The sequence below is a fragment of the Lampetra planeri genome, chromosome 7 (assembly GCF_965212315.1).
Source record: "Lampetra planeri chromosome 7, kcLamPlan1.2.h2, whole genome shotgun sequence".
NCBI classification, from domain to species: domain Eukaryota; kingdom Metazoa; phylum Chordata; class Hyperoartia; order Petromyzontiformes; family Petromyzontidae; genus Lampetra; species Lampetra planeri.
The window spans coordinates 7,520,272-7,535,056 of NC_136113.1; the positions used below are offsets into that span (position 1 = coordinate 7,520,272).

Genomic DNA, 14,785 nt, shown 5'->3' on the forward strand with positions numbered 1-14,785 from the left:
TTGTATTCGTCAATAACACACGGAAAAATAGGCGACTTTTGGGCAATGGCCCTTTAAAGCTCATGAAAGAAGGGTCGTTATTCATTTTAAGGCAGTGTTATTGACGAAAATGAATTTTTGTGCTTGTCAAGTGACATTTTATTTTCGCTTAAACACGTGGCACCTTTCTACGTCCAAGTGTTCGAACGCCGGGCGTTCATATGGGATTAACTTGTCTGTCCCCAGCTGGATGTTTATAAATAACGGTCATGATTACAGTAATTTACATAAATTAGCATTTTCTACCAGACGATGATGGCCTGCTATAAAAGCCCGGCGTTCCGTTTATCCGTCAACTAAATTATAAGAACCCTTCAGAAGGCCTGAATAAAAAAGTTATCGAAAGTGTGGACCCCAGCAGATGTGGAGGTAAGCAGTTCATCCAACATGTTTCCAAAAGTTGTCGACCCCCCCCAAAATGTTTTCCCCAGCCCATGCCCCCCCCCCCCCCAATTGTTTTATTTTGTAGGCATTATGCCTACACGCCCGACATACAATAGTCAGTATCTGCACACATGGGGGGGAGGGGTGAAGAGGACCGTGGGTGCAGAGTGACAAAATTATAGTATTTGGAGTGACATCGAGGATGTCACTGTTGATTGATATGTGGAATGAGCGACTTCCGTGTGGCTACACACACGGCCGATCACTCAGCGCGGTTCCACCATCCACACTCGGCTACGTCGCTGGTTGGTGGTGTGCCAAGGAGGGTGATGGAAGCCCGCAGGAGATCTTCCACATGGCCGGACGACGGAGAGAGATGACGGCGAGCAGCAATGCAGTCCGGACCCAAGACTGCACACACGAACCCCGAGTCCTCCACCCCCGTTTATATCACCCCAGGTTTTCTGGTTAGATTTTATGTCGCTATTTCATTATACCTGATGATGATTGCTTGTGTTGCAATCGAAACGTCGTATTCTATTATTTAATTTATTATTTTATCTTTAGACGTGACTTAACCGAAAGAACCAAATAATAATATCACCCCAGGTGTGGCTAGGCTCCGCCTCTGGCCACGCCCTATCGTGGAACGTTCCAGCAGGTTCCCAGAGCATCTCGACAACCCCGCCCATTACCTTTGCCCCAGATACCTCTCCCTTTCAGATTGGATGTTGTTTAGCGGTGCGTGTACCCGTGCTTCCCTTTTCTCACCAGCCGGTGTCATCATGTCATTACAAATGTATTGACTCGAGAATAATTGTGCAGTATTTGTTTCGAGTGATGCAAAACTGCATATGGGTTAATGCTGGTGGAGGTTCCAATGGTGTAAATGCTTACCCCGAGCTCTCAAACGCTGATGGTGCATTGTCTTTGAGTTGTGCGCCTTTTGGTGCCATCTGGTCCAACACCATGTGAGACGAGGCTCTAAGAAAAGCTGTCTCGGGTGTGGACCAGTCTACATTAGTGTTTTTTTAATTTTATATTCTTTTTATTCACTTTATTTGTATTACTTTTCTTCTATCTACGTGACTTTAAGCAAAGAACCTAAGAAAATGAATTCCTGCAGTCACGAAAGTTTTAAGTCGGGGTTTAACAATCTTGACCTGCAATGCAAACAAGCACGCGTCCAACACCGCCAAACCAATCAAACGCGTGCAATTGGACAATTTAAATAAATAATGCGAGCCTGTCGACACGACCACGTGATCACTCACCGGACCAATCAAAAACGGCGCCGTGCACGAGGCACGATTAACGACGCTTCTCAAACCGGGGGCGGGCCGTGCACGACCACGTGTCTCAATAGGAGATTTTCGTCCAATCAGGAAGCGCGTAATTAAACAAATCCCCACCCCAGCCTCGCTCACTCTCCCTCCGCGCGACGCCACGTGACCGGCTCGCGGGAACCAATCAGGCGGCGGCGGCGCGCCGCTAGCTCTGAGTAACGGGACCGAGGTGAGAGGGGGTGAGGAGAGGGGGGAGGAGGGGAGAGGGGTGGGGGAGAGGGGAGGGTGGGGGAGAGGGGAGAGGGGAGGGTGGGGGAGAGGGGAGGGTGGGGGGGAGGGGAGGGGGGAGAGGGGAGGGGGCAGAGGGGAGGGGGGAGAGGGGAGAGGGGAGGGGGAAGAGGGGAGGGGGGAGGGGGGGAGGGGAGGGGGGGAGGGGAGGGAGGGGAGAGAGGAGGGGGGAGGGAGGGGAGGGGGGGATAGTAGGAGGAGGGGAGAGGGGGGAGGAGAGGAGAGGGGGTAGGAGGGGATGGAGGGGGGAGGAGGGGATGGAGGGGGGGGAGGGGATGGAGGGGGGGGATGGGGGGGGAGAGGGGAGGGGTGGAGGGGGGGAAATAGAGGACCGCCCCGCCCCTCCCCCGTCCCTCCTCCTTCCCGCAACGCGCGGCACCGGCAGCAGCAGCGGCAGCAGCAGCAGCCCCAGGAGGAGCCCCAGGAGGAGCCATGGTGAGGGCAGTGGCGGCGGTGGTGGCGGTGTGACTACCCGGGCGGGCTCCTCCGCACGAGCCTCGTGCTCCTCCGTCTCTCTCCTCGCTCGCCTGGGGACGAGGAGGGATGAGCAGGCGCGACGCGAGGGTTGTGAAGGATTTGGTGGTTGTTGTAGGAGGACATGAGTGGATGTGTGTGTGGTGGGTGATGGTCGGGGAGAGATGGAGAGGCTTGGCTCGCGGTATGCGGCGCTAATAATAGGAGGGTGGCACGGGGGGGGGGGGTTGCCTTACCGGGTTTCACGTGGCCACGACAGCTGGGATTGATTGGGGTTGGCTTGGAAAGAGATTGACCGTGATGGGACACGATAATATATATGGGATAGGGGGGTACTGTATGTGAATGAACGGAATATAAAGTGTGAATGAATGAATGGGATGAGAGAAATGTTCCAACGCGTCGGCTTGAGAAAGGATGGAGAGAGATGATCCTGTTTACACATTGACTAGGACGAGCTGATCACGAATGCGGTGAGATTCGATGGTAACGGGGTGAGAGAGGAATATGATTTTTTTTAAAGAGACGGTATTGGGTGGGAATTGATGGGATGTAAAGAAATGGGGTTTTAGGAAGAGTTGAGAATGGATGGGTTAGTGAAGAGGGATTCAATGAGATATAAAATGGGATTTGAAGAGTGGTTACTTTGTGTACTCACAGGAGCATGCTAGACAAACACGTGCACACACTTAAAACACACATACTGTGCCGATGTCTTCATCCAGTACAAGATTTTTAAGAGTTGCGCACACTATTTCAAGAGCCGCAATGCACGTGAATACGCAGACAATGGCATCTCTCACCTGCTTTAGATTGTGTTTGATTGTGCGTGCACTCACCCGGGCTGATACACGTGCTTTTACTTGTACGTGGCACGTGTGTGTGTGTGTGGCACGTGTGTGTGTGTGTGGCACGTGTGTGTGTGTGTGGCACGTGTGTGGCGTGTGTGTGTGTGGCACGTGTGTGTGTGGCACGTGTGTGTGGCACGTGTGTGTGTGGCACGTGTGTGTGTGGCACGTGTGTGTGTGGCACGTGTGTGTGTGGCACGTGTGTGTGTGGCACGTGTGTGTGTGGCACGTGTGTGTGTGGCACGTGTGTGTGGTGTGTTAGGCAAGTGTGTGTGTGTGTGGAGTCATCGGTCTCAAAAGCCACTCGATTCACTCGTTAGGATTCGGGGTCACGTCTCCATTCGCAATGAGATGATGTATATTGCATTTAATTGTAACCGCTTCTGAAGCCTTCTATAAGTTCGTTGCGTAAGATTCTGATCAACACTGTTGGCAACGTAGGTGCGAAGTAAGATCAACATGCATACCGTCGATTCTGTGTATTGTGCGTGTAATAATGGATAAATCGTAACTTTTTTACATTGCAGTTATTGACCCATTTTCTTAAGTGTTGTAGATATTGGGCCTCGTGATCTGATTAAATACATTACAGAATTACCCTTAAATGTGCTCTTTTACATGGACCTATAAGTGATTTTTTTTTTTAAAGGTGGATCATATATGTTGAATTTCTTCCGCACCGTACGTAGCCCACTGCGCTGTTAAATTATCTGGCCAAGCTTTTGTATTTATTTCTTGATAGTTAAGTGGAGCTTTCAATTTTTGTTCACAGTCAAGAGGAATAAACAATTATAATTTCATAATCATATTGTAGACACAATCCAGAATGTTAAAAACTCGGCAATTGATTCAACTGTAAACCTTTAGTCATTAAGTTGCGCAGATAATTCTTCAAACACCCACCGAATTAATATCTAACTCGGAGTGCGAAATAGTGGAACAAATTTAGTCGTATTTGTGACCTTGCCATTTGCAAGCGTGACTTGCACCTTTTCTCATCCCCAAACCAAATGGTCGGCCTGACTCATTCAACTCTTAAACATTTCAGTTGCCTACTGTAACACTACTGCTACTATTTGTTGTTGAACTATAAAAAAATGCTTAACATCATTGATGGAAAACAAATGGGAATTGCATTTGGAATTGGGCGATGCGGACTATAATGGAAGTAATAATGCCCCCATTAGGTGGCTCATTGTTGCGTGACCTCTATCGACCGCACTGCAGATTACGCATCCGCTGCGCTGTCGTATTTTTAAATTTGTGACAACATCGGTTGAGCACAACTCACGAGCATTTTCTCTCGGGCCTGTCCCCTTCCCCGCAGGCCTCTGGAGTATCGGTGAGCGATGACGTTATCAGGGTGTTCAACGACATGAAAGTGAGGAAATCCTCGACACAGGAGGAGATCAAGAAGAGGAAGAAGGCCGTGCTCTTCTGCCTGAGCGATGACAAGCGACAGATCATCGTGGAGACCAGCCGACAGATACTCGTGGGGGACATTGGAGAGACGGTGGAAGATCCATACGGTGCCTTCGTGAAGCTGTTGCCTCTAAACGACTGTCGCTATGCACTTTATGATGCCACGTATGAAACCAGAGAGTCCAAAAAAGAAGACTTGGTCTTTGTGTTTTGGTAAGCAGCTGCATTTAAGTTGGTATTGCAGTTAGTAGTAACCATTGCTCGATTGTCAGTTGCAAAATCATGTCGTGTGCAGGCACTAGGTGGATTATTACATTGTGGGATCAAGAGAGATGGCGATTGACTGATGATGCATTCTTTGGACAAAGCAAATGTCACATTTGTTGCCTTAATGTCTGCTCAAATAACCTAAAATGTTCTCAGTCGTGTATCAGATTTAGGAAGTTAAGCAGAGTTGTGCCTGTATAGTGCTTGGTTGGGTTACTGTCTTTCATAACAGGCGCTGTTGTCTGGCTTCCGATTCGGCAGCAGAGGGTCTGTGCCTACAATTCCATTATACTTTGTATTCTTTAAACCTTAACGCCAGTATATTTGGAGTTTGCATGTTCTCCCCATAGACGTGTTTTTTTTCCTTCCGAGCCCTCTGGTTTTTTCCCTCATGTTAGAAACATGCGTTTAAATAATTTGGCTGCTATAAATTCCTACATGAAAGCTACTTAGTTGAATTATTATTTGTGGCCAGGTCGCTTCTGAAAGAGCTAATAGCTCAGTGAGCTCTAACTGGTAAATAAAATAGTTGAAGTATAACTGGCCTGCATTAAGTATCGTAAAATAACCCGTGGCTCATTTCGAGTACACCCTCATACAGTCGTGGACTGACAAAGGGCTGTACATGCACAATACGATGTACACATCTATACTTTCACACAATTACTGAAAATTATATATTTTTGGTAATTGTTCTTGGTTCTTTCGGTAAAGTCACGTAGAAGGGAAATAATAAAATAACAATAAAATTATCACGTTTCGATTGCAACACAATCATCATCAGGTGGTAAACATTTTATTGCACCTGATGATGATTGCTTGTGTTGCAATCGAAACGTCGTGAGAATTTAGTTTTAATTTTATTATTTCCCTTCTACGTGACTTTACCGAAAGAACCAAGAATATGAATCCCTGCAGTCACGAAAACTTTAAATCGAAATTTTTAAGTTGCTTACTAGAAACATTCGTAAACGTTTAAATAGGATGCATAAAACTTTTTTATACAAATGCTCAGGCAAATGATAGTTGTGTATGCAAGCTGTACGTACTCCATGTAATAAGGTGTTTTTATTCCAGGGCACCAGACAGTGCACCACTCAAAAGCAAGATGATTTATGCCAGCTCCAAAGATGCTATTAAAAAGAAATTTACAGGTAATTTGTAGCACACACACACACGTATTTTTCCCCGTCTACATTTCATATTGTTTATTGCACGAGTTATTTCACAGGTAGTAACCTCTTCCAAGGTACCTGACCAGCACGGACCATTCAGCCAAAATACCCTTTTAGGGAGTCTCTGTTGCTCCCTCAAGTGGGGGCACTTTGACAGCAGTTGCACGAGCTATATTTTAGGACTGCATTTTTACCTTTGCATGAAGTTCGGTAAATGTTAATCACTGTGATGCCTCTTTCAGGTATCAAGCATGAATGGCAGGTGAACGGCCTGGAAGACATCAAGGACCACTACACTTTAGTAGAGAAGCTTGGGGGAAATATTGTTGTGACGCTAGAGGGGAAACCCATGTAAATCTTTGACTACCTCCTGACAATCTCCTGACATTTACTTGCAGCTTTTGGGGTTTTGTTATGTTACATTTTTGTTGAAAGTTTTCAACATTTCTCATTAATCAGACTTTATAACTCTTGCTGCCAAGGACCTAGGTCCGAGTTATATTTTCTGTTACATTTTTACTTCTTGAAGGGCTGTCTATAAGCCAGGTTCATCGTACATCTGCGCAAGGGCTGGCTTTATGAAACACTTATAACTACACAGGCAACATTGACTCCATTCAAGATGTGCCAAAAATGTCTTTCATACAATATTCTTAGGTTTTTTCGGTAAAGTCACGTAGGTAAAACATCAAAATTAATAAAAATAAAATAAAGATCACGACGTTTCGGAGGCAACACAAGTCTCCGTCATCAGGTGGGACCGTCACAGCCAGATTAGCTGCATCAAGTGAGGCTAATCTGGCTGTGACGGTCCCACCTGATGACGGAGACTTGTGTTGCCTCCGAAACGTCGTGATCTTTATTTTATTTTGATTAATTTAGATGTTTTACCTACGTGACTTTACCGAAAAAACCTAAGAATATGAATCCTTGCAGTCACGAAAGCTTCAAATCTAGAATTATTTCATACAAATTGCTGAAAGCCTTTATTCTTGCAGCTGTACTGGCCCTGCAGATAGATATTGATTTCATACCATACAGTGTTTGATAAAGCCAAACCATCAAACATCTTTCACACTACATTCAGTACATCTTGTGAATTCATACACATATTTTGTACTTCAGCTGTAACATACGTTAACATTGCATGCTCTTTTTTTAGAAACATTGTTCTCATGTTTGTGCCAAGCACTGGTTTTAATGAAGAATTGAAGCATTGCTGTGAAACTTGCAGTTCCATTTACACAAACAGGCATTAAGCAATTAAATACAAATCCATTTACAATTCAAGGAATTTCATATCAGTCACAAACCTTGCAGTAATTTCCTGTCAAAACACTGGAGCCTTACAAAATGAACAACAGGCAGCAGCTAAGTTATTTTACTTTAAAGTAATTCCAAACTCTGCTGTCCCAGTTTGGATGTTGTTATAAGTGAGGCCAAGATGTTGCCAAAGAGTCACTGCTTTGTAAAACTAATGGTGTAAACGCAGAGCCACTGGCACATGCATATATTTTGGATGTGTAGAATACCAAACTGATCAATGCTTTGCTTTTAAGTTGTAACAGTACGATGTATTGTTGGTATATTAAACTACATAATACATTAAATGCAATTTTTTTGCAGGCTTCAACCTAAATACCATACAAATGTTTAAAAATGCACTGTTATAAATGTTGCAAGTACTCTTACACAAAGATTGTTGGCAGTACCAGTTTTCTTCCATGATGGTTAAAACGTGATTTTGCATCGACTTAATTTATGTTGATCATTACATCAAGTTGCTCTTCAACTATCACTGATTAACGCGACTATCTGATTTACATTAAGTATTTGGCACTGGTACTTAAAATGTCACCTTTTGGTCAAACGTTCCATCCAATGAAGGCACAAATCCATTTGTGGTCAAAAAGTAGTATGCCTTTATTCTTGTCCACCTTCACAACAGAACTTTGTCTGCCAAACCAACAATTCGCTTTCATCAAATCCAGCTTCCACAGCACAAGGCACTGGCAATTGGTCAGAAAATCATACCGGCTCATCTACAACTATACTGTATGCTTTTCAAAATAAAATTGCACTTTTGCCTTTGAGTTTCCTTTGTTTTTTCATTAAAACTGAACAGAATTTTCCCTTTCAATAAATGTAAAAGGCAAGCAACAGCATAGTGTTTTAACTACAAAGTACAGCATTTCGTTGGTCAAAGTGAAATAAACTTGGACCCGTGTTTCTAAAAAGCTTTTAGGAATGTTGCGTTGGATTGCTAAAATTCCATTTCATACATTTCCCTAAGCGATAACACTTGAGTTTACAAAATCACTTTCATTATTGTTGTCTGGCACCTAAAATAAAGAGCATATTAATTGTTTAATAACAGATAAGGCATCAGGTAAATTTTAGTTCACTTGGTCCTCATTGCACGGAAGTTCCATCAGCTGTTTCATCTTCCTTCTGGAAAAAAAAGAGACGTGAATAACACTGCCGGAGGCGTTACATTTCAGAGGTATGTTATATAAATGGTAAAGTAGTGTTAACATTTGCACAAAAATAATCCACGGTGAAAATATCTTTCAGGTGCATCTGATAATTTGGTAACTTGCAACGATATTTTTTTTAATTCTAATTGAATTTACTACTTTGACCCACTGCTGCATCCCCAAAAATGCGATGAGTTTGTGAATTGACCAGTGCAGTATGATACTTTTTATGTATTACTTTGTTTATCCACTGACCAAATCCTTGACAGGTGGCACAACAGCAGAATTGGAGGAGAGTTTCTTGGAATTCTCCCTCTCTTTGTTCAGCTGCTCCTGGGTGGCCTTCAACAGCTGCTGCAGTTTCATTGCTGCTTGCCCCAAGTCCTTGGTTAGTTTCTTCTCTTTTTCCAAGCGTTCCTGAATTTAGGTATAAGCCATGAATAAACTAAGTCTTACATATATTAAATAACATCAACATATTTCGTGGATTTGACCACATCTGTGCATGAGAAACATCGATAAAAACCATTGCTAAATAAATGGCAGCTCGGTAACGACAAAGCTGTCAACTTACAATGCCATTTATTTTTACAAGTCGACTTTGAAACAAAGCTCCTTTTGTTCAAGAAACCGAAACCTTTGTAAAAATAACAAGTGCTGATATGGCTGTGATTCAGTTCATGTCAAATAAACACCGGCATAAGTTTGCATTTAGAGACACTGCCCACCTTTAGTTTTGTTGTCTCTGCAGCATCGCCACTGGCACCGTCCCCAGAACCGTTCAACTGCTCCGAGTGTTCCTGTAAATTGCCGTGAAGACAGAATGTAACATTCTTAAGGGCCATTTTATTAATTGTCAATTCAGAAACTATTCATCACAGACATTTCATTAAACAAAATACATTTATATTCTACCAGGTATGACTTCAGAAGCTAAATGTGAAAGTTGAGGTCTGCAAGCTACGAGAGGGCTTCAGAAGCGAGTGTGAGTTCTCTTCCATTGAAGGAGCACATACTACAGTGGTTTACTATATAGTCCATAGTTTGGGTTGCATGGCCAGTCACACTGGATTTTCAATTAAGGAGATGTGCACATCGTCCTGTTGATGCTATGCTACAACTGCTAAAACAGGTTTTCGAGCAATGTCAAAGCCAGGAGGTGTGACGTTTTGGTCTCAAATTAGGTTTATTATGGAGATCCACGTTATTCCAGTCTGTTCGCCAGCATTGTTACAGATCTGGGTGAGATTTTAGATAGTGGTAATGTGATCCCAGAAAGGGGATCAGAACTTGAATTGGCGGTGAGGTACATTTGTTGATGTCTTGGTTGATGAGTATGTTGTCGTCAAGAAAACGTGAAGCTTGCACGTCTGGATATTTGGTTGCAGAACGTTTGCCAGACGAAGCCAGGGGATTGGTGTCAGTTTCGGTATTCTGGTTATGATGTGGATTGCATTATTTCACTGTGCATCTAGAAGCTGTGTGTATGAGCTGCCAGACCAGGCTGAAGAACAATTATTTGCCACGGAGTAGTTGTGATAGGGTGGGAGTTTGCAGCACATCAGATGAGGAACCCCAGGTCGTTCCTGCAAGTTTTGGTAGCAGGTCGATTCTCAATTTGGTCTTTTCACAGATTTGACGTGGAGCATGAGGTCAAGCATCTATAATAAACCCTAGATATCTTGGAGTGGGGTTTTATCGAAATAGGCTGCCACAGGACACAAGGGTGGCATCTTCTGCATGGACTGTTCAAGTGGAAGGATTTGGTCAGGGTCTCCAGCGACAGAAATATGCCATGAATAAGGTTTGATCAGCTGTAAGTAATGGCAATGTTCTGGAGGTTTGTGGCCTGTGCAGCAAGGGCTATGTCATCTGCATAAATTAATTTGAAAGACGATATGCAATGCAAGTCACATATATATGAGAATTAGTGACGGTGCGAGGACCAAGCCTTGAGGGAGGCCATATTTTCATAATTCTCTTGCAGCTGTGTTTACCAGCGAGGTGTACCCCGAAAGTACGGCTGCCAAGCGTCGTGTCAATTAGGTGTACAGTAGAACGACATCTGATTATTTTTGGCCAACTTGCGCAGCAGGCGACGATGTTGAAATGGTGTCGGACAGCAGAGAAGTCAATGATCGTTCCAGTTTTTTGTTGACACTGAACACCAGCTTCTGAGGGTGGCGAAGGCTACACAATATTTGCAGCAGCTATGGACGGTTTTGTTCGGGAGGCAATTGTGGGTCGACATTGGAGGAAATTCTTGACAAGCATAGCACGTTGGAGGGTGAGTCTTTCCATCTTTCAGAATAGCGATGACTGGTTTGCTTAATTTATTTTAGGATTGTGGCGGTCCTGTTTATTACAGTTATGAGGTTTGTTGTCATTGTTCATATAATCCCAGGTTCTTTCAGAACTATATACCTATTTTTCATAAGCGATTTGGCCACAAATGATAGCTGAACGAAATGGCTTATGTGGAAATTTATATCAGCCAAATACTCAAAATGCATGTTTCATCTTTTTCCACTAAAATTAAATAAGCCAGAGACCACTACTGGATGACAACTCAGGAAAGGAAGAAATGTAAGGTAATGGAGGGAGCCTTTGTCCAGTAGTGGGAAGTTACTAGGCGACAACAACTTCTTTGCTTACCCTCTCAGTATGAGGCTTCTGATCTTCCACCTCCAGCCGCGCCATCATCTCGCTGATCTGCCCCCTCAGCTGTAAACACATTGACCAATGTTGCTCACAATTTGCTCAAATATTAGCTTAAATTTAAGTTGCACTAAGGGTCAAAAGATGTCACCAGCAAGCATTGAGTTAACTGCAATGGAATAGGATTAGTGCCCGTCTTTGATTTGGAGAAAAGTGAAGGGTTAATGTATACACAAACCCCACAGACCGACAATCTGAAAGCATCAAAAAGACGTCCTCTTGCACATGCACAAATGAGAAAATTGGGGTTAGTGTTGGGTTAGTGCCGGAAAGAAGGAAAAGAGCATTCTCATCCTGGTCCCCCATGCAAGAGAAATGGTGTGTCACAAAAATCTCACCCCTTCCAATTCTATATCGTCCATAAGGACGATTGCCTGGTCGGACGAGGAAGCAGATTCCGCCTCCAGCAACCTGGTCTGAATTTCGCTCAGCTGCTGCCTCACCTGCAAACAGCATCACATCGAGCTGAGCAAGCCCAGTCTTCTTAAAGGCAGCGTTTCCACGTCACTTCAATTTTCAAATGTCCAGGCATTAGCAGGGTGCATACATGTAAAGTTGTGTTCCGATTTAATGTTGTCAGGTTAAGGACCTAATTACAAGTAGCTAATCTTTGTGAATCTTTGTATAGGTGTATCTTTATCCAAAGAACTCCTCCTAGACTGATCCACTAATTTCAATGAATGAGGCAAATTTAAAAGATTGTGGGCAATTTATGCAAGCGAGGTTGAAATTACAAGGGAGAAAACAATAGCTTGAATACAATCATTCAACTCATCTGTCCTGGCGCTGCATATATTGCTGTATCATTTACAATCGCGTAGCGCATGACGATAGCCCTATAGGAACATGTAAAAAATCATAACGGACAGGCATGTGCCATTAAGGGGTGAGGGGAGCCATTTAAACTTCAACAGCTTTTACACTATATTGTATAAACGGGTGCGTGGGGACAAATCGGGCGAGTTGATAACTGGTGAGTCACGTGTCATTCCATCTCACCCATAGGATGGGCTGCCCCACTCAATTTAAAAATAAAATCCTATGCCATATATGCCTGTCTGTAAAGTCAAAAAATGTCAGCACATTTTGTAACAAAAGGTTACCAAATAAATGTAAGTGCAAAAATAAAAGTAAAAATAAAACTACGTATCCAACACAAGGCATCATTAAAAGCAGCTGCAATGAAATAACAATGTTAAATAAGTTTTGAACTTCAGCCGCTGGAGACAAGAAACATCAATTGGGAACAAGTTAATGAGTACAGATTGGACCAAGAACACATAACACCACGCCACACCATCCTGTTACATTTACAAATCTTACCGAAATAAGCTCTTCACTCTGTTTTTGCATCTCTGCATCTACAGCTGTGAATTTGCAGTCAGAATCTGAAAGTTTACCCTTCAGCTGCAATAGAGAATACAGAAGATGTAACACATAGCTGCAGCTGAAAGTAAAAACAAATTATTCACAAATTACAAACACAATTAAAACATGTTTTGGCTCGAATAGGAAACCAACAGCTCTTACAGCAAACAAAATACATCATAATACATTTGCAACACAAAGTTAGATATCCACAACTTTCAAGTATCAATCTCTCACTCAGAATTAACAGTGGATAAGGGCTGGATGTGAGGCTCACCTCTGCTGTATGAGCCGACTGCTTTTCGCTCTCGGCCTGAGCTTCTGTCAACTGTGTCTCCAGCTTGCTCACCGTGGCCTGAAGCTACACCAAACACCATCCAAGGCAATACCGTCATTGGACTAAAACTTTACTTACATGTGCTGACAAAGAACAGATTTCTGCTTGCACAACAATCCCTCACCAACTGCGTTTTTCGCATCCGTGGTATTTATGTATCCACGGTTTTCCTTTGACATACCAATTTCATAACCGTGGTATGGAGTTTTGTGTATCTGCGGTTTAGCACAGCGACCAGCACTTGTAATTTCAAATCACCCGCATCTGTATTCCCTCCGTGCATCATCGCCTTGCCCAGCTCCCACCACTGCTCTCCTTCCACCACTGGGTGGAAGTAGAGGGTGGGGGGGGCAAAGCCCCACTTCCTTCTAACAACCACCTTTGCCATTACCTCATCCTTATCAAAATCATAAACGTGGACTTGAACCCTCAGTATTAAAGGTAAATAACATTGTTTTTAATTGTTATTTTTACATTTGTTTTTTAGTATGTTATTGTGTATTTTATTTGTGTTTAACGAAGTAACGGAAACTTAGGCTTTGACGAGTGACGGTGGCTGCGGTTGCCTGAACCCTCTATTTCCCATAAAGGCCTTATTATTACCAACCGCGTTTTTGCCAACCATGGCTGTTTTCAGGGACATCACCCCCGTGGTTGGCGAGGTATTGTTGTGCGAGTTTAATCTCAATGCCCCCCCCAAAAAAGTGAGTTTGTAAGAATATTGCATTTTGCATTCAACAGGGTGCCATCGTTTATATAGAGTGCTGTTGCCAATAACATCTGACAATCCAGCAGTATTGGCTAAACAAGCCTGAATCAGCTGATGAGACCCAGAAGGTAGAAACCGCTCCAGTTTTATAGCTTAAACAAATGCTGCTGGATACTTTGGTCTGAAAGCCAATAGGCTGAACTAATAATACATGTTTCAAAAGTGGACATATAATGGAGTAATGCATATATGTGCTTTTACAACAGAAAAACAAGTCGTATATTAGAGTACAAATATGCCACTAATGTTAATAATGACAAAACATAAAAACAATTCAACCATAGCCAAAGTTGTAAGGGACAAAATGGCAACTGTTATAAAATTGATGGTGTACCTGCACAGAACTTTGGGATTCTCCTTGAAGTTTGTGCAATGACTCCTCCAGAACCTGGACACGCTCCTGTGACTAATGCACAGCATGACACAATCCATCATTACAAGTACAACGAGTAGTTTTTAAGTATATTCAGGAATATTTTTAGTGAAAAGCTTATTCTTCTTTTGCATTGTGTGTTGCAGAGATGAGCAATTGCTTTTTGGAATAGCAAGAAAGGTATTAAATTGATGTTTACGTTCCTTGGCCATTCAACGGCATTGATTGTAAACTGCTTTGGTGCCACCATTCATTGGTTGTGATGGGCAGCAGTTGGCTATGTGCATCAATGTTTTCCATTCCACAGTTGCAAAGAAGCTAACCAAATACCAAAACAGCCATGCATACTGGAAAAAAGAAAGCACTGCTTTGTGTCAGCATCATGGTCAAAATTTTCCACGTTTTAAAATGTCCTCATCAGCTACATAACTGGAAAACAGCAATGTTTGCCCCTCCTGCGAAAACTTAGCACGACACTCCCGAATGAGTTTTGAAACTCAGTGAGGCGGCGGCTTTCCTGGATAACCAAGAACAATAATAATGGTTAATAATAACCCCAG

At 43.2% G+C, this 14,785-nt stretch overlaps 2 protein-coding genes across 8 annotated transcripts in view; one reads left to right on the forward strand and one right to left on the reverse strand.

Annotated features, from left to right (window-relative positions):
• Positions 1-2,348: 2,348 nt before the first annotated feature.
• Positions 2,349-6,887, forward strand: LOC144719892 (cofilin-2). The gene is made up of 4 exons (XM_078596196.1): positions 2,349-2,432; positions 4,647-4,954; positions 6,086-6,162; positions 6,426-6,887. Exons 1-4 carry the CDS (start codon positions 2,430-2,432, stop codon positions 6,536-6,538), a joined length of 501 nt encoding a protein of 166 aa, XP_078452322.1. The 5' UTR covers positions 2,349-2,429; the 3' UTR covers positions 6,539-6,887.
• A 1,194-nt stretch (positions 6,888-8,081) lies between these two features.
• RRBP1 (ribosome binding protein 1) overlaps positions 8,082-14,785 on the reverse strand; it is a 34,834-nt gene continuing 28,130 nt past the window's right edge. For 3 of the 7 annotated variants that reach the window (XM_078596191.1, XM_078596189.1, XM_078596190.1), the window contains 8 exons: positions 14,187-14,258; positions 13,024-13,107; positions 12,702-12,785; positions 11,717-11,821; positions 11,316-11,384; positions 9,389-9,460; positions 8,916-9,077; positions 8,082-8,634 (listed from right to left, as the gene is read on the reverse strand). In XM_078596191.1, the coding sequence (XP_078452317.1) occupies positions 8,596-8,634; positions 8,916-9,077; positions 9,389-9,460; positions 11,316-11,384; positions 11,717-11,821; positions 12,702-12,785; positions 13,024-13,107; positions 14,187-14,258 (687 nt within the window). In that variant the 3' untranslated portion in view covers positions 8,082-8,595. The remainder of the gene's footprint in view (positions 8,635-8,915; positions 9,078-9,388; positions 9,461-11,315; positions 11,385-11,716; positions 11,822-12,701; positions 12,786-13,023; positions 13,108-14,186; positions 14,259-14,785) is intronic. The other 4 variants (XM_078596194.1, XM_078596192.1, XM_078596193.1 and 1 more) reach the window with 3 other exon arrangements.